General features: G+C 37.8%; 1 protein-coding gene across 2 annotated transcripts in view; it reads left to right on the top strand.

Annotated features, from left to right (window-relative positions):
* LOC145672981 (short stature homeobox protein 2-like) overlaps positions 1-22,281 on the top strand; it is a 106,072-nt gene extending 83,791 nt beyond the window's left edge. The window contains exons 3-5 of one of the 2 annotated variants that reach the window (XM_081742267.1): positions 10,127-10,184; positions 14,050-14,213; positions 21,988-22,281. In XM_081742267.1, coding sequence (XP_081598393.1) covers positions 10,127-10,184; positions 14,050-14,213; positions 21,988-22,203 — 438 coding nt within the window. In that variant the 3' untranslated portion in view covers positions 22,204-22,281. Of the gene's footprint in view, positions 1-10,126; positions 10,185-14,046; positions 14,214-21,987 lie in introns of both variants that reach the window. The other variant, XM_081742266.1, reaches the window with a different exon arrangement.
* Positions 22,282-22,557: the final 276 nt, after the last annotated feature.

Raw genomic sequence — 22,557 nt, 5'->3', positions numbered from 1 at the left:
ATATAAATCTGGTAAATATAGGTTGTATGACTATATTCTGGAGTATAGTAGTAAATATCTTAGATTTATTCGCAATCTTAGAAAATTGTTGTGAAAAAAAGTTATAACATGGAATCAGAATCTGTAAGTTACATACAGGAACACTAAGTATTTAACTTTTGAACCTAACAATAGATAAAATAATAGATTAAGTAACGATGCTATGGTTTTGGACGTAAGTGAAAGGAAAAAACTTCCAATAAATAAATTCTCCTATCCTCAATCTACAACAGAAAGTTTTAGTCCGTGAAGGAGACAAATTCGCATGAAACACAAGAGGCGCCGTCTTGCTCAAGAGTTCGTGAAAGATTGAAGACCTTTTTCTCCTTCGTCTTCTGGAAGTTCCCCACAAACTGGAAATGGAGCTTCTACATCCCAGCTTTTTCCTCCTTGATACCCATTGTCAATGAATATTCTTGTCTAATAGGCCAAACACAACTTGAAGCTCTTAGACCAATTAGTTTTGGGGGTAATAGCTTTTTCTGTCGCTAATCCAATCTTGATCTTGTTACCCTGATTGGCTTTCCGTTGCTGAAAGACAAAATTGCCCACTAATCCCAACTCATATTCATTACCCACTCTAGGGCCCTTGCAACGCACCAGCACCAATTACCCCACTCAGATTTACCGGCCACATGTTTCTCCTTCTATGGAGTGGGGGAGAGAATTCTCCCTTCGATTTTCTTATCAAATCAGACAAAGGCGCTCTGTCTTCCACGTTTAGTGTCTAAGTGGAAGATAAAGAGCATATTAGCTAACTTCCAAACTGGTTTACGAAGTCAAGTTAACTTCGACGGTCGACTTCAAAGAAGAATTTCCCCAAAAAACCAGTCTCTATTGAAATATTTCTTCTTTAACTAGAGCAGAGTTTATTGAGTATACATATCGTGTACCATACTATATCTCCTACTCGATGCATCATGCTGTAAAAGCAAAACTAAATTGAACCTTCAAATCTATCAAGCTTCGAAGGTGAAAAAAAAAATATGTGTTCCAAATGTGTAAACATATGTTTACTTTCCACTACTTAATTCGAATTTATACGCTTAGTTAGAAACTAATCTTGTTTGACATTGAAGAGGAAAGACCGCAAAAGATTATACTGGATTACTTAAGATTACTTTGTAAAAGATATGTACAGTAGGGCAGTGGTTCTCAACCTAATTTCTATCACGACCCCCATTTTATTACTTCCTCTTGCCAGCGACTTCCCTTATAATTTCTGGTTTGTAATAATCTTGCGTGCGATTTTTATCATACCTATTGTGGAGATCTCACCATATCCATCTAATTCTACAATGGTAGAATCCATTCTTGTACATAGTGGATACAGTAATTTCCCTAAAAGCAAATGGACTAAAATCAAATTTGGTCAATTCATTCATATTTCAAACAACGAATCCGATCCATCATACTGTTTCAAAATGGAGGCCGTTTAAAAATTTTAAAACTTCATAACTCCCTTAATTTTGGGTCATATGATAAAAAAAATAATCATCATCATCATAGGTATTCTGCCTTTATTGGCAGGTCACTTGCCGCAGCTGAGAAGCTTCCATGCTCCACGGTCCTCCGCTAACCTTTTCGTCTTCGCGTATGAATTTTCTGTTTTAATATCATCCATTAATTGTAGTCTCTTTCGCCCCCTCCCTCTCTTTCCCACCACCATACCCTCTAGGACGTCCCTCATAATACAATTTCTTCTTAGGCAATGTCCCAACCAGTTTCTCTTCCTCTTCCTAATAATATCTAAAAGTGTTCTTTTCTCACCCACCATTTCTAACACTCTCGCATTCGTTTTCCGCTCGACCCAACTAATTCTTTCCATTCTTCTCCCATCCACATTTCGAAGGCTTCCAGTCGATTTTCATCACCTTTACGTAATGTCCACGTTTCCGCCCCATACAGTACAACACCCCACACGAAGCATTTTATGAGTCTTTTTCTCAACTCTTTGTTCAAGGTCCCACAAAACAGACTTTTCTTTCTTTTAAAGGCTTCTTTCGCCATTCCTATCCTTGCTTTTATTTCACGTTCGCATTTCATGTCATTACTAAGAACACTACCCAGGTATCGAAAACTATTCACTTGTTCTATTTTCTCCCCTCCTACTTTTTTATTTGACACAGACCCCTTCGTTCCAATCACCATGGCTTTTGTCTTTCTAACATTTAAATTGATTTTTAAACAACTCTGCACCAGTTGAAAATGTTTAGAAGACTTATTTTTTGTTGTTCTTAACAGTATGTATATAAATAAAAGTATGCATATCAGAAACAAATTCAAAATAATATTTAAAAATATTTTCCGATATTAGATTCTAATTATATTTATCTCTTCCCCTTACCCTTTCATTAGCCCCAGGTTGAGAAACCCTGCAGTAGAGAAAGAAAGAAAATATTCTCAGTAAAAAATGGAAATGACAGATCCTTAGTTTGGAGTACCATAATTATGCTCTTTAGGCTAAAGGAGACGATGATTAAAGCAAGTGAATGATGATGGAAGAATTGGTCGAATGAGAAAGTGGGAGGAAACGGGAATACTCCGAGAAAACCCACGGACACGATGTTGTCCACCACAAATTTACTTGGTCGGGGATCGAACCTCAAGGACTCCACGCACCAAAGGTAAGCGATCTACCACTGAGCCACCGTGACTTCTAAGTATTTGTACCGTTTATTGATTTAGATAAGTTCTTAACCGACAGAACTGACATGGAACCCCTTGGATGCGAGGTCGCAAGTGCAATGTCTAATAAGGCTCATTTGAAAGTGTAGTGTGAACAATGATGACAGGAAAAATACTAGCTGCTAATGACTCACCATGTGCATCAGGAGGGCGACAGAGGCCGGGAGGTACGGAGATCAACCTTCTATGGGATATGTGTATTACACTTCACAAAATAGACATCATCTTCATTCACGAAATGTTCAAAACAAACCATTAACTTGCACCATGAATACCGAATGAAAAATGACGCGCCACAGTGATCACAAACGTTCGCACCATCAAGGTCGAAGGCGAACTTCTTGGAAGTTACAAACCGTTCAGGACATTCAGCTAGGTAATCACTTTTAAAGAATGCATATAGAATCATATTGGTATAACTGGGAGATGAGAACTGATAGAATGTGATGGTATTCGTTACACCAATATGATTCTATATGCACTCACTCGCCTAGCTGAACGCACTGAACAGTTTGTAACTCTCAAGAAGTTCGCTTTCGATCTTGATAGTATGAACGTTTGTGATCACGCCTCTTACTAGAGATTGCACTTCCGACCTCGCACTCAAGTGGTTCCTTGTGAGACATTTTGATAAGAAAAAGGAAATCTTTGAGTTTTACGTCCTATGGTTATGCCGGTTAGGCTAAAGGAGACGGTGACGATGAGTAATGAATGAAATGGTGGAATAAACAAAGTGGGAAGAAACGTGAGAACCTCGAGAAAACCCACGCACACGGTGTTTGTCCACCACATAGTTCACTTGGCGGGGCTGGGATTTAACCAGGGACCCCAAGCACTAGAGATTTTGATGAGAGTACTGAAAATGATCACTATGAAAGGGGAGACAGCTATCACGTGATTGGTATATGAATCATTGGATAAAAGTTAGAATAGAAAAAGTAAAAGTACAAGAGAGAATAATTAAAAAAATCAATACATACTTTGGAGGAAGTAGTAAAGATCATAGTTTGGTTAGAGGTAGAAGGTGAATTTGTGTAGCAAAGTACAGGGTCCTTGTAGAGAACACTGTAGAAAAGATATGAGAAGCAATTGTAAAGAATTAAGTTGAGTCAACAATAGAAAATGAATGGAAAATAGATCAAATGCCTAGTTTTTGATACTTAAGTGTTACTATGATATTAGCGAACACAATGAAAGAAATAAAAGTAGAATAGAATGACGAAAGAAACATTGAAGAAGATAACTTAGTGTGAGTCCTTCAGGAAAGAATAAAGAGAAAGACTCCTTTAATTATTTCTATGAAGTACTGTACTATACGAGGTACGGACATGACACCACGAGAAAAGTTTCAAAAACTAAATTTATGTTTACATACCACCTTTTTGTTTACAACCACTGATTAGTTAGGAGTGTTCGCCTGGTAAGGTCATTACGTAAAATCACTTATATAAATTTAAATTTTAATTGGTGCCAAGGGGAAATAATAATTGAAAATATTTGCTCATCGCGTCATAACCTTCTCCTTTGAACACCCCTCTTATTCGTGGTGGTCCGTCTCGCTTTTCACACTGTGGCACTTACAACGATATTCTATTTTGGACAAAAGGTGTTATTTAAAAGCGCACAGGCTGTGATTACGAAGAAGAGGAATATATATAGAACAATATGTTGATGTTGTCTGATTTTTTAACTAACCGATGTCACTGTAACAACAGATTGAATTTTTAGGTTATATGATAGATGCACAAGGAATGTGCTTTAGTTAGTCTAAGATTCAAGCGATAAAGGATTTGCCAGCTCATATCAATCTAAAAGAAACACATCAAGTTTTGGGATTGTTCAACTGGTTTAGGAAATCAATACCTCGATTTGCAGAAATAAACGAACCCCTATTTTCAATAATTAGAAAGGGAATTCCGTGAGAATGGAGTGTTCTTCAAGAAAGGAGTTTTTACAAATTGAAAACCTGTATTATGGAAAATATTCGCTTAAATCATCCTAGATTTGATCGTCCTTTTTATGTTCAGTGTGATGGTTCCTTATCCGAAATTTCTAGTATATTATGGCAACCTAACCCTACTGTGGATGAGCCAGCAGTGATACATTGCATCAGTTGTACATTGAAGAAAGCAAAAATGGGATACTCAACCACGGAAATCGAACTACTAGCTGTATGCTTTGCGCTCCAAAAGTTTGCTCCGTATATAAGTGGCTGTCATTTTATCGTTTTAACGGACTATAATTCTTTATGTCACCTTAAGAAAGTCCAGGGATACAATAGCCGTTTGCTGCGATGGTCAGTAGAACTTCAATCTTTTGCTTTTGAAGTGCAACATATTAAAGGTGTAAATAATGTTCCTGTGGATACCTTGTCAAGATTGTTTCCGGATGATAATCATCGAGTATTATCTATAAATACCTTCAAAATTTTACAAGATGAAATAGCCGAAATATCCATAGATGAATTGAAAGAACAACCAAAGAAGTACGAAGGGTATGCTAAAATCATCTATCATTCAACATTTTGCCCTAAGGACTGTGATTGTCCTCGTAATTGGAATACAATGTATCAAGTGTCCAATGACGTCTTTTGATTAAAGATTTAAAATATAAAAAAGAGAGAAAATTTGTATTTCACCGATATTAGTGCCTCGTATATTAAAAGCATATCATGACGATTTTGGTCATTTTGGATATTTGAAAGTAACTATATTCACTAATTAGAAAACCCTTTTATTGGAAATCACTTAGGACGCAAATTAAGAGTTATATTAATGATTGTGAGAAATGCATGAGAATTAAGCATAATTTTCAATCTATATACAAACCTATGATGTCAATCATGCCTAAAAGACCTCATTCTTTCATTTCTATTGACTTGTATGGACCTCTTCCTAGAGCACCTACTGGTGATACTTTTCTTCTTACTGTCATGGATTTTTCACGAAATATTTGGGATTCTTTCTTTAATTGTGAACAATTTAAGAAGCCCCATTTGTTCGGGAGCCATATATACAACGATGTTTTATATTTGTAAGTTACTTCCATTCTTTTTTTAAACTATTTTGGGCAAAAGATGCTATTTAAAAGTGCACAGGCTGTGATTACGAAGAAGAGGAATATATATAGAACAATATGTTGATGTATAATTTTTAACTAACTGCTCTTACCAAGGATGTTATAAATAGAGGATCTGCCCATACGTATCTTCATCCTATTAAATGGATGAAGCCAAAAAACAACAAAGCATCGGTAGGTCTGATTGGCTACTCTCGTTTTCACCATCGCCTGATTGGCTACTTTCGTTTCCGCCATGATTATTGGCTCAAAACATTGCGATCCTATTTGGCGGAGTGGGCAGAGTAGGGGTGGCGAAACTGACGTATGGCTTCAAGATTTTGTTGTAAGGGCAGATCCTCTATTTTATAAGATCCTTGGCTCTTACTGTAATAACAGATTTACTGTTTTGGGGTTGCTATGACAACCTGCTCTTGTTGATTAGGTGACTGAGAACTGAGGTGATAGTTATTAAAAAGTTGACATTGCATAAAATTAGTGTGTATTATTTCAGTGTATTGCAATTGATATTTCTTGCCGAATATATAGATATAAAACTACAAGTGTTTGACAGTGTTGTGTGACTTCATTTAACCAAATATCAAATGCATTGTATATAGAACTGGGTAATATAACGAAAATAAGAAAATATCGTTACACACTTAGTAGAGTATCTATTGTTCGTTGGCCGTCAGAGGTAGTTTTTTTTAACGGGATTTTTGTTCAAGTAGAGAACCACATACTGAAATATGCTTCGCTTAGCTTATGCTGAATTGATACATCAAAACCACTAGCATTACCAAAATGGTGAAAATGATATCCAATTCTCAGTTTGGATATTTTGAGTATCCGACTATCTCCAAAATTTAAACTGATCAAAATACAGCTAAGAAATTCTGCTGCACGAAAGTTTGTAGGTAGCGCGGAGGCTCAGTGATAGAGCATTTATGTCTGTTAAGTGAAGTCCCTGATTCGAATCCCAGCCAACTAAATTTGTGGTGGACAACATCGTGTCCCTGGCTTTTCTCAGAGTTTTCCCGTTTTTTTTTTTTACTTTCTAATTTCATCAATTCTTTCGTCATCATTCGCTTACTGTATCATCTGTCTAATATACATAATCATGGGACGTCAAACTGAAAGAATTCAACTTCTAACAGAAGCTTGTAAACCATTTTCGACATGTTTGACAAGTCACAATTTTTCTTCGCATTACACAAATCTCAATCAGCGTTTTAGTTACGTTTTTACCTTGCCTGAAATAATAAAATACTATACTGTGTTATATACGATACTGTGATACTTTGCATATCAGGGGTAACTTTGCACAAAATATAAAAAAAGAGTTTCACAGTCCTTGGTAAAACCATGAACTGTAAAGTGAAAGTTTCAACTGTCACCGTAAGATAGAACATCTAACTGGATTTTGGCCATAATATAGGAGGTTAACTTTAGTTCTAATTACCGGGAAGGTTTGTTGTTGTAGAAGTATGGAAAGCAGTCACTGTAAAGGCCGACAAAATTTGAAAGATATCAGCTACAAGAATTTCCGTCAAAGTTAAGTCAGTGTCGTAGAATACTACTGTCTATAATGGGACTTTGAAATAGTAGTTGAAATTGGTGTGTGAAACGTTTCAAAGTCATAAAAATTTAAAACTGGGAGAAGGAGGTTTCAGCCTCTAATCGGAGCTACTTAGCACCGGTCCAAAGTAATCCCTTAGATAGGAATATTATTACTGCTGGTATCTAATGCCTTCTAATTTTAGGTAAATATTTCTTTTCTTTTCTTTTTCTTTTTCTTTTTCTTTTCTTTCTTTCTTTTCTTTTTTTTTTTTTTTTTTTTGGTAGATGCCGGAATGGATTTCTTGTTGGAAAATACATTATGAACAGTGGCGGATCCAGAAAAAAATAGTTTAAGATTAACTTCACTCAGAAAGACTTCGTTCTTTTTAGAAATCACAACACTTTTGGAAGGGAGGCTTGAAGCTTATGTGCATAGGAATAACTAACATTAGATTTTTAAAAAAGAAATCATACAATTTGGTTGGGCTTCAGCCTGGAAGCCCCAAACTCCGTAAATCTTTTACTGATTACGATTGAGATGATATTCTTGAATGTCTCTCTTAACATAATCGAGGGACATTAAACTGAAATATTTCATTTCATAAAGATCAACCAAGGAAAATCAGTTCATGGGGATTGTTTCTATCCCTGAGTTGACACTTTTGTGGATATGCTAAACTATCAGAATACCGGTACCGGTGCCGGTACCAGAAAATACATAATTTTGTTTACAAATATCGATAATTTATAGTGAGTACTAATACCAGTACTATTATTCTAATATCAATATTTGTAGACTGTATACAGTTTTGTGTAGGAAGTGAAATGTATAAATACTGAAGGGAAAACATTGCACAGAAACGTTATGTTCGTATGTTGAACATACTTTTTCCCCCACCTATGGGGTTACTTTGCACTAAAGTTTATATTTCAATAACTATTGTCATACTGAATGTTTACTAATGCACCTGCACGAATGTTTTCCTTATATATCTAGCTATTATATGTTTAAAATACAGTGTTCTAAATCAATACGTTTCTAAGTTACATGCGATTTTCTTTAAAATTACATAAATCTGGTACCCCGTCTTACGGTATACCAAAAATATTGTCCGTTTTTTTTAAAACATATATTTTCTTGAAAACTACGCGTTAGAAATTTAAACTCAATCCTCTCATTTAGCTTAGCTCGCTGTAATCTATTAATCGTCATTTTTGTTTAATATTTCTTTAAACAAAAATGAAATTTTAAGAATTACTTATCGTCTTTGGAAGTATCATAATGAAAAGTTTAATGACTTCAGTACCGGTTTCGGTAGCTCGGGTACCATACAGAATCAATTTTTCTTTTAAAAAACAACAGTTTTTCTCAACTTTGTCGAAAATTACGCATGATAATTTATACTCACCCATATCTTTGTTTTTTCTTACTTGAAACAGATCTATTAATTGGTATACAACTGATCATAAGATAAGCTCTTATTTTTTCGTTAAGTGCTAATAAGTTTGTACAAAATCTATCTTTACTTTAATCAGATAGAATGTAGAGAGCTTAAATATTTTAACTCGTGATAAGAAAATTCTTTTTCGTAGTTGACTTTTATATGCAGGGTGTTCAGGATAAATTTGACACTTTAGGGTGATAGGAAGAAAAAAAAACAGGGAATATCGTTCTCAAAACAAATTGTATTAAACTGAAACTGTGGAGATTGTGGCGCCGCCACTCAAGGCAGTTGAGTACTACGAACTACAAAAAGAAGAACGAATGAAATCATTCAGAGCGCGTGAGTCTGATAGAATTGGACAATGACACAATTAGCTACTTCCAGTAGCAGATGATGCAATAAGTTACAACTCTAGCCGGTAGTGTCGCCGAGTCACTTTCATTGCATTGTGGGAACGATTTGAATTTCCATTAGAAATATAGGGAGTGGTTCATCAAGGTAACCAGTGCTCATAGAAATCGTACAGTAGAAAGAGAACAAGAGAAAGCAAAATCACTCAAAAAAAAAAAATCCTTTGCGGCCACAACTGCCTCAAGGCGGCTCCTGAATGTGAAACATGCATCCTTCACAGTGTCTCTAGGGAGAGCTGCAAATGCCGCGTGAATCCTGTCGATGAGCTGGGTCCTTGTGCTGCAGGTAGTGCGGTTAGTGTGTTGCTCGACCACGCCCCACACATAATAATCCATAGGATTGCAATCAGGGGAGTTAGGAGACCACATATTGGGACTGGTGAAATCGTACACATTGTCACGCAACCACTTCAGGATCTTCAGAACAGTGTTGCAAGGAGCGGAGTCACCGTTGCATTTCTACATTTCACTTTGTATCGTTTTCACATTGTTCAAGGGGCACTGAGCAAGCTATCTTGGTTGCAGAATTTGGTTGACCGGTACGAATCATCATTATCCAGGTAACTGTTTTCCAATATTCTGGTGTTCCGGCGGGAGCTCATGTGGTTCGGATTCCACGTTAATCAGTAGGTCCACGTCTCATATAGCCTCGCTGCTGAAAGGGACGTTAAACTAAAAATCTACTATACTACTCCAATATTCTGGCGGCTTCCATTCGTCCATTGCAGTTCTGTTTGACTTCACACCTGTATCTGAAACCAAAAAGAAGTAATATGTATTAACACTGGCAACGATACCTTCCGACAACTCATATCTACATAGAATAAAACCAACTGTCAAAATTATCCCGAATACCTGTATATAAAATACAGAAGAATAACATTTTTAATGATTTCCTCCTTAAAATTATATATTTCTACATTCTAGGTGTGGTTTCAAAATAGACGGGCAAAATGTAGAAAACACGAAAGTCAAATGCAGAAAGGTAAGTACAAACTTTATTTTATTATTATAGGGAATCACTAGAATTATTTTATATAATTAAAAGAAATATCGTCTATTAATGATTTAATTTTGAAATCGATTTTGCATCTTTTTTGAGAGTTCAGTCCGGAATCTTTTCCCACTACGGCTTTTTATTACAAAATCTACTATAAACTGTATATTACAACTATCATTATAATATAAATTCTCTAATACTGGGTAAACAGAGGTGACCCAAGGCCAGAGCACTCTAAAGCAGGGTCTCCACAGAGCTCCAAAGCAAGCTAGGTGACTGAGGTTAGGAAACTCAACAGCGCTCCGAGCAAGCTAAGAGGGCAGCGAGGAAGCTTAGAGTTTCGGGCAAACTAGAGGCTTTGGGTTAGGTATCTCCTAGAGCTCCATGCAAACTAGAGGAGGCGACCAGTCGCAGACTGACGCCACTCGTTGAAATCCTCTCGGTGCTCCAGGTAAGACGGTGGCCTGTGTCGCAACTGTCCCTGTCGTCTGCAGTAACACGTATATGGTTGATGTGAGTACCTACGTAAATAGAAGCACAAGTTAGGTGTTTGTAAACACAAATATGTGGAATATTACAATATAAATAAATAAATAAGACTGATATTATAAGTGTTGATTCCACTAGTAGTAGGAATACGTTTCATATGAGACACTTCACTCTAGGCTCCGCATTTCCTAATAAACGAAACATTTTATCAAAATATTCAAACAGGTATCAGTTTAGATATTGTTAAACGCGGATATAATTTTTACCTATCTCACACTCTTGATATTATAATAGAACATATCAGTGTACTCTCTTATGCTAATTATTGTGAGTTTGTTGATGCTGATAACTTAATAAGGACCATCAAACTAATGCTCCCTACCAAACTTCATAACGAGACGATATGTTATTCTTCATATTACTCATTCTATGTCCTTAATGCTATTAGTTTTGGCAGAAAAGACATTATCAAAATTACTTAGACTATTTGAATCTTTGGCTGTAATTGAAAATTAAAAGCATAATGAAGATGACGAAATTCTGAGGATAAAATCTTCTTTCATTCATTCTCTTTTTTTAAAAAAATAAATATCTCTTTTAAAAAGCCCTGTGTTTTTCTATGTAATTTCAAATCACCAAACTTCGTTTTATAGAAATACTTTTTTTAAGTTCTTTTCATGGACTGCTCTAAATGTTGAATATCACAAATTACACCTTGAAAGAAGGTATTTTGTTCTTTTTGTTTGTTTTGTTTTGCTTTTTTGCAGAACAAAACGAACAAAGCCAATGTTCTTCCAAAATGAGCTGATCTCTTTTGAAACTTAGAGAACTTGCTGTTTTCGTTCCCGAGACTAAAATAAGTAAAGTCTTTTGGAAATTTCTGTGTCGGAAGGGATGAGCTGCCTTGATAATCCTTCTGTTCTTCTCGCACTGAAACAAAACCCCTTTTTTTATATAATGGGTTGCAAGTTTAATTACCGTAATGAACCAGCTAGAGGGGTAATATTGCTTTAAGGGGGTTTGTTTGGGTGCAGAGGTAGGGGTAGAATTCTCTTCTGGAGAGTTGTAACCCCTTTCTCGGTGTGTATATATACGCTCTTGATCAACTCATACCTTGTTTTCCAGTTTTGCTAGAGGAGATTTTTGGGATAAGAAGGAAGGGGAGGTTGGTAAAAAAAAAAGTGTACAAAATCCGGTTGTAGTTGGTGAAAATACATGTAGACTACAGCGTATAGAGACAAACAAGTCCATGCGAAGAATAAAGGTTTCCTGTTCATGGTTGGCCCTGATTACTAATTGCTATATTAAGTACAAGAAGGATTATTTTACCTCCGCTAATCTCAAAACCATACAGTAGATGTTCTCTGTAATTACCAAAGCACGTACTAATTTCAAACGCCTTACTAATGTAAATCTTTTCATTATTTCTGTACCTTCTTATGAGTATATATATATATATATATATATATATATATATATATATATATATATATATATATATATATATATATATATATATATATATATATATATATATATATATATATATATATATATTCATACTACTATACGATGTGTGGAGATCAAGAGAAACAAATGTAATATCACAATGTCGGTTCTCCTGATGTGTTTGTACATACATATATTAGTCACTGAAACCAGCTTGATTGAGGAAGCCTCTATTTGTGCTCGTGTTGTCGCTGTTAATTAAGCTCACTCTATCGAAGCTTATCCGTTCCTTTGAGCAATAATTACAATATGGATAGTTTGCAAATTGATCACATAATGGAAGTTGGTGTGTCGATTCGTGTGTTTGTGATGGCGAAAACATAACGATATAGCTTTTCACTTTGTTTTATAAAGGTTAAAATGAAACTTTATTTTCTTTAAAAATAGAAAAAAAGAATCAAATAGTTGTCACGGAATAAGTACAAAGAAGATGTGTTACATTTCTTGATCAAAAAGGTGAAAATTATTTGAAATGATTACACGTGTATACATAATAATGCGATGGATATGAAAGATTGGTTTGCAAAATGTAATGTATTAATGATCATTATTTATTAGCGAAATGACTGCAGTATTTTCCTAAGCAAAACCAGTCTTTCATGCCAGGATGTTCTGTTTTGATTACACAGATAAAGGACACCGTACAAAAAGCATTGCATTTCCTCGTCTGTCCGATGTGGATGATATTTGAATATGTTGTAGCTGAAGACCCCCTGGTCAATTGTTTATATGGTTCCAGCTCCCTATGACCAACCCTGTGACCCCCCTTTCTCTGGAGGTCACAAGGTTGGTGATAGGAAGTTCGTCCCATTGACCAGGGGGTCTTCAGCTACAACATATCCAAAAATCACCCAAATCGAAATGACGAGGAAATGCAATGCTTTTTGTAGGGCGTCCTTTCAGAGATAAATATTCCCTCAAAAACACCACGTGGTCCTTTTAGATTATCAACAGCTCAGACCGATCCACTGCAGACTATTACTGAAGACGGGTCGTTAGAATTGAAAATAAGGACACTACAAGAACTTGACATGCCTCAATAGATTTTCTTACAACGCATTTTGATATTCAGAAGCCCAAAAACAAGATCACTACAAAAAAAAAAATAAAATAAAAAAAGACGGGAATTCCAGCATCTGCTTTTCAGCTCTTGTGTGTTTTACAGGTCTTAGATGTTTCAAGCTCTAGTGATAAGTTAGTGAATAGCATATCTAGTTGTTTCAATTCATTGGTCTAGAATTATTCTTTTGGCCATGCCCTCTTGTCTTTGATCGAAATGGGGAAAGAATATTGTTCCGTTTGAAATGTTTGAAACGAAAAATGCAAAAAAAAAAAAAAAAAAAAAAAAAAACCGGATGCGGCATTTGGCTACAATGTGAGTTAGGAAATGAACATTTGTAAAATGAAGTTACCTGGAATTTTTACCACAAAAATGAAAGATCACTTTCTATGCTACTCAGTGCGTCATTTTAATTCTGCATTACTTGAAGGTATTACGAGCTCAGTTCTTAAACAAAACTTCATTGAACATTCTGTTATAGAATGACAAAATTAATACCATCTTCTCAAAGCCTAATAACTCTGTGATATTACTTTTTTTTTTTTTTTTTGGTTCTACTTTTCAATATAACATTTGTTCATGATATATAAAAATTGTTTATGTTATGTCATGCCTATGTTAAATATTAAACGTAATAATAATAATAATTAAAGAGGAAGAAAACAAATTCGCTCTCAACAAATATGGGTAATTCATTGTTTAGAGCAGGGTTTCTCAACCTGGGGGTCGCATGGAGAGAATGCATTAGCAATGTCTTTTTATATTTTCTTTTATTTCTGGTGTCGGAAGCAGCGGGTATGATGCTGAGTCAGAGTCCTCCAGTGGCGACCCCTTTGGAGCCGTGCAGAGTGGCGCCCTACGTCAACGTCCCATCCCTTCGACTGCCTGCGTACGAGAGGCTTCCGTTCCCCGCTTTCTCAGCCTTCGACCCCGCCCTTATCACGGCTGCACATCAGGTGAGTAACATGATTCGGAGGAATGATTTCTTCTTTCATTCATGGGTTAAATCATTGCGTGAAAGAATTATTTGTGATCTAGCCCCCTTCCTCCTGGCAAAACCAGAAATTACACTATTGTTGAATTGATAATATAAAACCTATATGTGGAGGGAGCAAAGATCTTTTTTTATATTGTGACATATTTGATTAATCCCAATTTTACAGGGTGACTTTTTCCTCTGGAGGTGTGGAAATTGTTCCGGGTTCATCCCTTGAATTCCCCCACACAAATATATAGAGAATAGTTGTCACCCCAAAAAATGTGTCACATCAGTAATAGTATATCGTAATAGTTTCCTCGTAAGAAAATAAAACTAACAAAATAATGAATATTACAGAATAAGGAAATCAAACAACGTTGTATCAACGGATAAGCAATAATTTGGAAATTCATAGTGCTTAAAGTAGCCACAGTTATAATATACTGTCTCTCGTGACCAGGTCCATATTTGGGTAAGTGCTATTCTGTGCTCGAGAAAAGGGCGGCAGAATTTAGGGGGCGGCAAAATTTTGGATTTTTTAAAAGTGAAATGAAATCTTTAAGTTTTATGTCCCAAGCTTATATCGGCGAGGCTAAAGAAGTCGGTGATGATCAGGATAAATGAAATGGCGGAATGAAGAAAGTGGGATGAAACGGGAGAACCGCGAGAAAACCCACATACACGGTGATTGTCCACCACAAAGCTCACTTGGCGCGAGCTGAAATCGAACCAAGGATCAGAGGTGAACGCTCAACCACTGAGCCACCGCGGCCCTCAGTATTTTTAAAAGATTCACAATAAAGTCCTATTTAAAACTAGCAACCCACAGAGTCCCGCGCAAGCGCGAGAAAATATGTGTTTAATTCCCTCTAATTACAGTAGTTACTAATTAGCTAGCTTATCTGATTATTTTTAAAAAGTCATCCTCTCCCACCCTCACCCAAAGGGTAAGGATGAACTTGAACATCATGAAAACTGATACCGTTAAACTTAGCGACCTCGAAAACTATGAATTCAATACTAATATATGTCGTTTTCGATTCGTTTTAAAATTTCGCCCCCTCCCTGGGGAGTGGAGTATGACCTTGAAGTTGAATTGGATTAAAACTTTCACTATTCATCTTAGCGACCCCAAAAACTATGAATTCAACTCTAATATTGGTCGTTTACGGTAAGGGAGAAAGGAGGCGGCAAATTTTGTGCGGGGGCGGCAAACTATTTAGAGCACAGGGGCGCAAAATATATAAATGCGGGCCTGCTCGTGACAAAGATGCTTATTTTTAAAATTACCAAAAGTAGATGACCATCTCTATAACCCACTCAGTTAGTTCTATAAGATGGTATAAATTATATCTCTCAGTGACAAAAATTAAATGAAAATGAAATGAAATTTTTGAGTTTTACGTCCCACGGTTATGCCGGTTAGGCTAAAGGAGACGGTGATGATGAGAGATGAATGAAATGGTGGAATGAAGAAAGTGGGAGGAAACGGGAGAACCCCGAGAAAACCCGACGGGAGAACACGGTGTTTGTCCACCACAAAGTTCACTTAGTCGGAGCAGGATTTGAACCCGAGACCCCTAGCACCAGAGGTGAACGCTCTACCACTGAGCCACCGCGGCCCCCAAAAATGAAATGAAATTTTTCAGTTTTACGTCCCATGATTATGCCGGTTAGGCTAAAGAAGACAGTGATGATGAGAAATGAACGTAATGGTGGAAAGTGGAAGGAAACGGGAAGACCCCGATGAAACCCAAGCACACGGTGTTTGTCCACCACAAAGTCCATATGGCCCCAGGACTTTGATCGAGTTGGGATCGAACCAGGTGCCCCACGCACCAGAAGTGAACATTCTACCACTGATCCACCGCGGACGCACCTCTCAGTGAGGTACAGCTTCTTGAGTAAGAAGTGTATCTCGGAATAACGAAACTGCCTGGCGACAAATAGGGATGCCCACGTGACGAGTCGAGACAGGATTTTCCTGACAAAATTCGAGTCGAGACACGGCTCTTCCAATAGAGAAATATACACTTTTCGAGTCGAGACATCACTTTTACAGCACATTTTCGAGACGAGACAGCCGCAAATCTTATCTCGTGCGCATCCCTAGCGACAAATCAGTGAATCTTGAGATACGATTTTTTTTCGTTTTATGATTGAGATACACCTCTTTGCTACAAAGGAGATGATATGTTGTATTCTCGTATATAAGGCATGTCGTCTACAAAATGGGCGACTGGATCCCTTAACGGAAATTTGCAGAAGGCACTCTTCGAAATCTTCGCATTATGCCTTTCCAGTTGTAAAATGAATCTCGAAATAATAAGCACAGTGTTTACCTACAATAAATGCAAAAACGAGAACATTAGTATCTATGCTGACATTTCCCAAAGTAGTTTTATTATTTTTATTCTCAATGCGTTGCGAAGAATATAACAACCATTCGTTTGGGGACACAAAATCACCAACTATGAACTATAATGACCATGACGAGCCACTTATATAAAGGTAAATTTAATTTTGATTGGGCGGAATGTTAGTATGCCAAAATCATAGTTTTAGGATGATTTTTTTTAAATCTAATGTGTCTATTTAGTTTTCGTTTGGCTCATTAACCACAAATGTGGCAATGTGTTATTTTGAAGACACAGACATAAAGGTTCCTACGATAAGGGAAACTGCATTTATCACTATGTGGCTAAAGGGAACACCACATTTCACGCCAATATAATGGAAAGGTTAATATTATCATATATGTTATGAGATAAAGACTAGGGGATGGAAAATAGCGGGAGAACTTTAAATGTCAGGTCTTTCATGTAATTTATTTTAACCACACAGTGGCGAATCGTGTTCAAAGCAACACGTAAGGAATAATAAGAACTATATGAAACTTGTTTAAAATTTTGAGGGACATATTACAATATTGTAAATATTTTCGCTGTGTGTTAATGAGATTTAATGTTTTTGTAAACGCAATTGTAGATTTTTGGGGGGCCGCGGTGGCTCAGTGGTACAGCGTTCACCTCTGGTGCTTGGGTCCTGCGTTCGATCCCAGCCCACGCCAAGTGAACTTTGTGGTGAACAAACACCGTGTGCGTGGGTTTTCTTAGGGTTCTCCCGTTTCCTCCCACTTTCTTTATTCCACTATTTCATTCATTTCTCATAATCACCATCTCCTTTAGTCTAGCCGGCATAACCGTGGGACGTAAAACTTAAAGATTTCATTTTCATTTACAATTGTAGATTTCCCTATTTGAAAGGTAAAAAGTCTTTCCTATTGTTTGTAAATGCAAAAATGAAATGTGATCTTTCAGTTTAACGTTCCACAATTAGCCCTATGTCATTTAGGCTAAGAGAGAGTTCATTTTGAGTTTAACTCCCGTTCAGCAGCGAGGCTATATGAGACGTGGATCTACTGATTAACGCGGAATCCGAACCACATGAGCTCTCGTCGGGAATCGAACCCGGGTCTCCCGTGCCAAAGAAGTGTACGCTAACCGCTTAGCCACGAAGGAGTTCTTTTAGGCTAAGGGAGACGATGATTAAAGCAAGTGAATGATAATGGAAAATGGTGGAATGATAAAGTGGAAGGAAGCGGGAGTACCCTGAGAAAACCCACAGACATGATGTTGTCCACTAGAAACTTACTTGGCCGGGGATCGAACCAACGTACCCATGCACTAGAGGTAAGCGCTCTACCACTGAGCCATCCTGCCCTCGTTTGTAAATGCAGTGAGAGTCAATTACTGCTTGAGTTAAGTATTGAATTCGTTCAGTTAATGTGGGCTTTTCATACAAGAATAGGATCTTTACTTAAATATCTCATGCCTAAGATTGGTGGGCCATAGAGAACCAGATATAAAAACAGGTAGCAGTCACATGTACACTACCTGAAGGAGTTTGGTTTATTTGGCGTAATCTCAATTAATAGTGAAACCGGAAGTGATAGTAGATATCTACCACTTCCGGTTTTAGATGAGAAATAAGTTGATATGGAATATATTCTTGAGACGCTTAATTGATTACAGAAAACCACTTCACGCTATCTATTATCGTTTTCACTTTATAGCGATCAACGTTAAAACCGGAAGTGGTTAGTTTCTACCACTTCTGGATTCAATAGAAGGTTAAGAGAGATTATAACTATTCTTATAACTCTAAATTGATTACAAAGAAATCACTGTTCGCTCTCTTATCCTTTTAGCTCTTTGTAGACCAATATTAAAACCGGAAGCTGTAGTGGATTTCTTTCATTTCCGGTTTTATTAGAGAGTTAAAGATGGAGATCGAACGTATCCTTGGGACGCTTAATCGATTCCAGAAAACCGCTTCTCACTAAACATTACAGTGTTTGCTCTATAGTGATTAACGTTAAAACGGGAAATGGTTGATTTCTACCTCTTATTTGGATATCATTCCCTTCAACAAACGCGATATCTAACTGTTGACCATCTACACGCTGGCTAAAATTCATGTTAATTCATGACGTAATTCTAGAGATTCTCGGGCTGACATACGGATACACCAACACACACGGTAAATATTGTAAGGTTTTGGTAGAAATGGTACACGGATTTGTGTCTTTCTCTCACCTTTTCATCACAAAAAGTACTATAAAAGTAATAGGCTACAAATAAGTAGTTTACTGTATACAATAGTTCTTTCTCTAAGAATTCGGATCTCCTGCCCGAAGCAGCGCGGAGGTGGGTGGGAGTTTCTTGTCCAGTGCAGCCCGGAGACGAAAGGAACCACCTGCCCGAAGCAGCGTGGAGCTGGGTTGGAATCTCCTGTCCGAAGCAGCGTGGAGACGAAAGGAACCTCCTGCACTAAGCAGCATGGAGGTGAGTTGGTGTCTCTTGCCCAGTGCAGCGCGGAGACAAAAAGAAACTCTTGCCCGAAGCAGCGCGGAGATGGGTTGGAGTCTCCTGTCCGAGCTGCGTGGAGAGGAAAGGAACCTCTTGTTCAGCGTAGTGCGGAGGTAAGGTAATATCTCATGCCCAGTGCAGCACGCAGATAGGATAGGAGCCGAGCAGCGCAGAGGTGAAGTTAGGGATCCTCTCCTGCCCCGAGCAGTGCGAAGAGAAATCCGGGAGTGATCAGATAGTACTGATGTCTTCTTGGTCTCGATGTGCTCTTTTATAGCCGTCCTTTGGAGGAGCAGCCTGAGGTCGGGTTGTTGGAGTCCTTCGTGGTTCTCCGTGTCCTTCTTCGTACTTCTTCGTAGATGGTTTCTGTCAGCTGCTTGATAATCCTCGCGGAGAAGCACATGCTGTTATTTTCAAATATGAGGGAATATTGCAAGAAACCAAACTCCCTAATTTATAATGCAGTAATTAACAAAGAAGAAATAGCAATTACAGAGAAACAAAAACAGTAATGAATTTTATTATTAAATTCAAATGTTCAAAATTAGCCTACGGGTAATTGTTTCCTGCATGGAGAAAGTTAAGTCGTCCCTAAAATAGAGTTACGTAACGAAATGCAAACCTCACTTTGTTTGTCCGTTCTAAATAAAGACCTGCACATGACGAGATCTGGGATCAAACTTGCAACTCTCACCTTCTAGCTTCTGCTTAATTGCCACTGACTAGATGAAAATACGCCATTACAATCTTAACAAAAAAAAGAAAAATTTATCCGCTCGAGCATCCACTTAACATTGATTTACTTTCAAGTCCTATCAACCGGTTTTAATCAATATACCTACAGATACATGGATGATACAAAGACCACCAGTCACGAGCCTTTACTTATTGTACAATGACCAGCGAAATGCAGTGTATTCCCATTGGAACTAGTTGCCCAGTCTTAATTCTACGCAGTATCTTTGGTTCGTTGATTGACTGGGGTCTAACGTCGCTTTCAGCACTGGCTATGTGACACGTGGATCTACAGCTTAAACGTGCAATCTTTGTAGTAGAGAGAGAATGGATTTTTCTATATAGTACTGAAAAGTGAAATCAAATTTATCAATTCTTCCAAAGCAGTTAACGGAAGAAATTATGCGAAATGTATATCCACGTTTGCCAGAAAACTTTGGTTACACTGATAAATATTCTAGTGGCTACGCTAATAAATATTGAGAGTCTGACTATTAGAGTTTAAGAAAGTAGTGTTCTTCTCAATTGTTTCATTCGTTGATTGGTTCATTTAGGATTTCATATCCGTTTCAGCATCGAAGCTACATGAAATGTGATCCCATAGTTTTATGTGGGATCCGAGACACAACAGCTCCAACCGTGAATCGGACTCGGGTCTCCCGTACCGAATTCGCCTGCTCTAACTATGTAACCATGAGGAAGCCCCTCAACAGGTTCTTGTTTTAGGACTTAGGATTTAGGAATTAGATTTCTGGGCTCTCGACATCTAAGGTCATTTAGTCCGTCACGTTTGAGGGAGGACGTCCCTCAGCGAACACACTATCCGATGAAATGGAAGGAAGAAAGGATCGGGGAAGTAAGGAAGCGGCCTGGACCTATAAGTTGGGTACCACCCCAACATTTGCCTGGTGTGAATGAGGAAAACCCCAGGAATACCTCATTGAGCATGGCTGGCCTCAAAAAGCGTTTTACATTTTTCTACCGAGTGCCCCCACCGGGAATCGAACCCGGAGGTTCTTGTTTTAGATAATAAACATGAGAGTAAATAACAAATACTAATAAATATGCTTTTTAATTATTTGGTATAGCCTTATATCAGCAGCATAAACCCATTAAGTACATTGCGGTATTATGCAGTCGCCAGCAGCGTGCTCTCCGGCAGGGGTTTGTGATGGGGTATAAGCTAAGCAACGCACCGGGCGGCAGTCGTGTTCGAGCTCTGACGCAGTGAGGATCAAGCTGTTTTAGCTCAAAAGCTATTTTTGAGTTTCTGTCACGGTAGGCGAACCGTCAAAACCGTTTTCTACAAAGAAGTCCTTGTGTGCCTGCATACAGCCGTCAAACGGAAACGACCAGAGATTTCCGATCGCTAGAAGCTCCATGTCGACAACGCTTCAGCTTACACCACCTTCATTGTGACCGCATACCTGGCCCGGATATGGATTGCAACCTTGCTGCAGCCACCGTAGAGCCCCGATGTGAGCCCACCAAATCATTTTCTGTCCAAAGCTCAAGAGAAGCCTGAAAGATCACCGTTACTACGACGTTCCCGCCATCCAATGGTATGTCACAGAGTCTCTGAAAGAAGTTATGGCAGATGATTTCCTGGAAAATTTTACAGCATGTGAATCGCGTTGGCAGCGTTGTACCGGCGCCCAAGAAGACTGTTTCGAAGAATTTTAACAACATATACCGATTGGATCAATTAATTATTTTTTTACCAGACCCAGTCTCATTACTTTAGAGACAAACCCTATGCATCTGAACACATGTACAGCTCACAGATGACGAGAAGAACCCTAGCAGAAGTAGTGTGACGTAGGTCTACTTTTCGCACGGAGGATTAAAATGACACCACGGAATAGCACACAGTTAACTACCCGGAGTAGCAGACGACATCTAAGTATAGACCACACCTCAAAAACCAAAAATGGACTTGACCATGTCGTTGACCTTTTCCCGCTTCCCCCGTTTTAGGATTCTTCTCGTCATCTGTGAGTTGTAAGCTCCATCATAGTAATGTTTCAAAGATGTTTGATACATAATCTGATAATTGTCCTTGAAAATAATTAATTAACAGCTACTACTATTTTCTATATCTAAGTAGTTGTTTGTAGTAATTCTGTTATTCATTCTTTTTTACAGTACGCAGCTGCAGCGGCCGCTATGAGCTCATCGTCAACGCTTGCAGCGGCTCATTCTACCGCTCCGTTGCTCCTCTACCATCCACAGTACCCGCTGAGTCTATCAGCGCTGGCAGCTGTCGACAGAATCCATACAAAGAACTCGAGTATCGCCGATCTCAGGTTAAAAGCGAAGAAACACGCAGAGGCGCTGGGCCTCCACGAGAAGACGGTGTAAAGCAAATTATTATGATGGTAATGGTTTATTTATTTCTGTACAGAAAATGCACTTTAACAATAAAAAGAACTTTCTCGTTGTCTGTTAATAAAATTGACGTTTATGTTTGTTTTCTTTCGTCTCCCCTATATGGACTACGATCAGTGGCGGATCAAGCCGGCGCCGGGGGACCTAGGCCCCCAGTTTTTTGAATGACAAAAATAATTGAAGCTGTTATTTATATATTTTTGAAAGTTTATGGTAAACTCATGATATACCTATCATATAAGATTTGTACGGAAAATAGTAGGACTGAATTGTTTTCAAAAAATATATTCACAAGTTTGACATATCGATGTAATAGTTTTCAAAATA

This window comes from Thermobia domestica, chromosome 16 (genome assembly GCF_964235325.1).
Source record: "Thermobia domestica chromosome 16, izTheDome1.hap1.1, whole genome shotgun sequence".
In the NCBI taxonomy this organism is placed as follows: domain Eukaryota; kingdom Metazoa; phylum Arthropoda; class Insecta; order Zygentoma; family Lepismatidae; genus Thermobia; species Thermobia domestica.
Note: the sequence above shows the minus strand (reverse complement) of the source record. Positions and strands in the feature narration are given on the sequence as shown.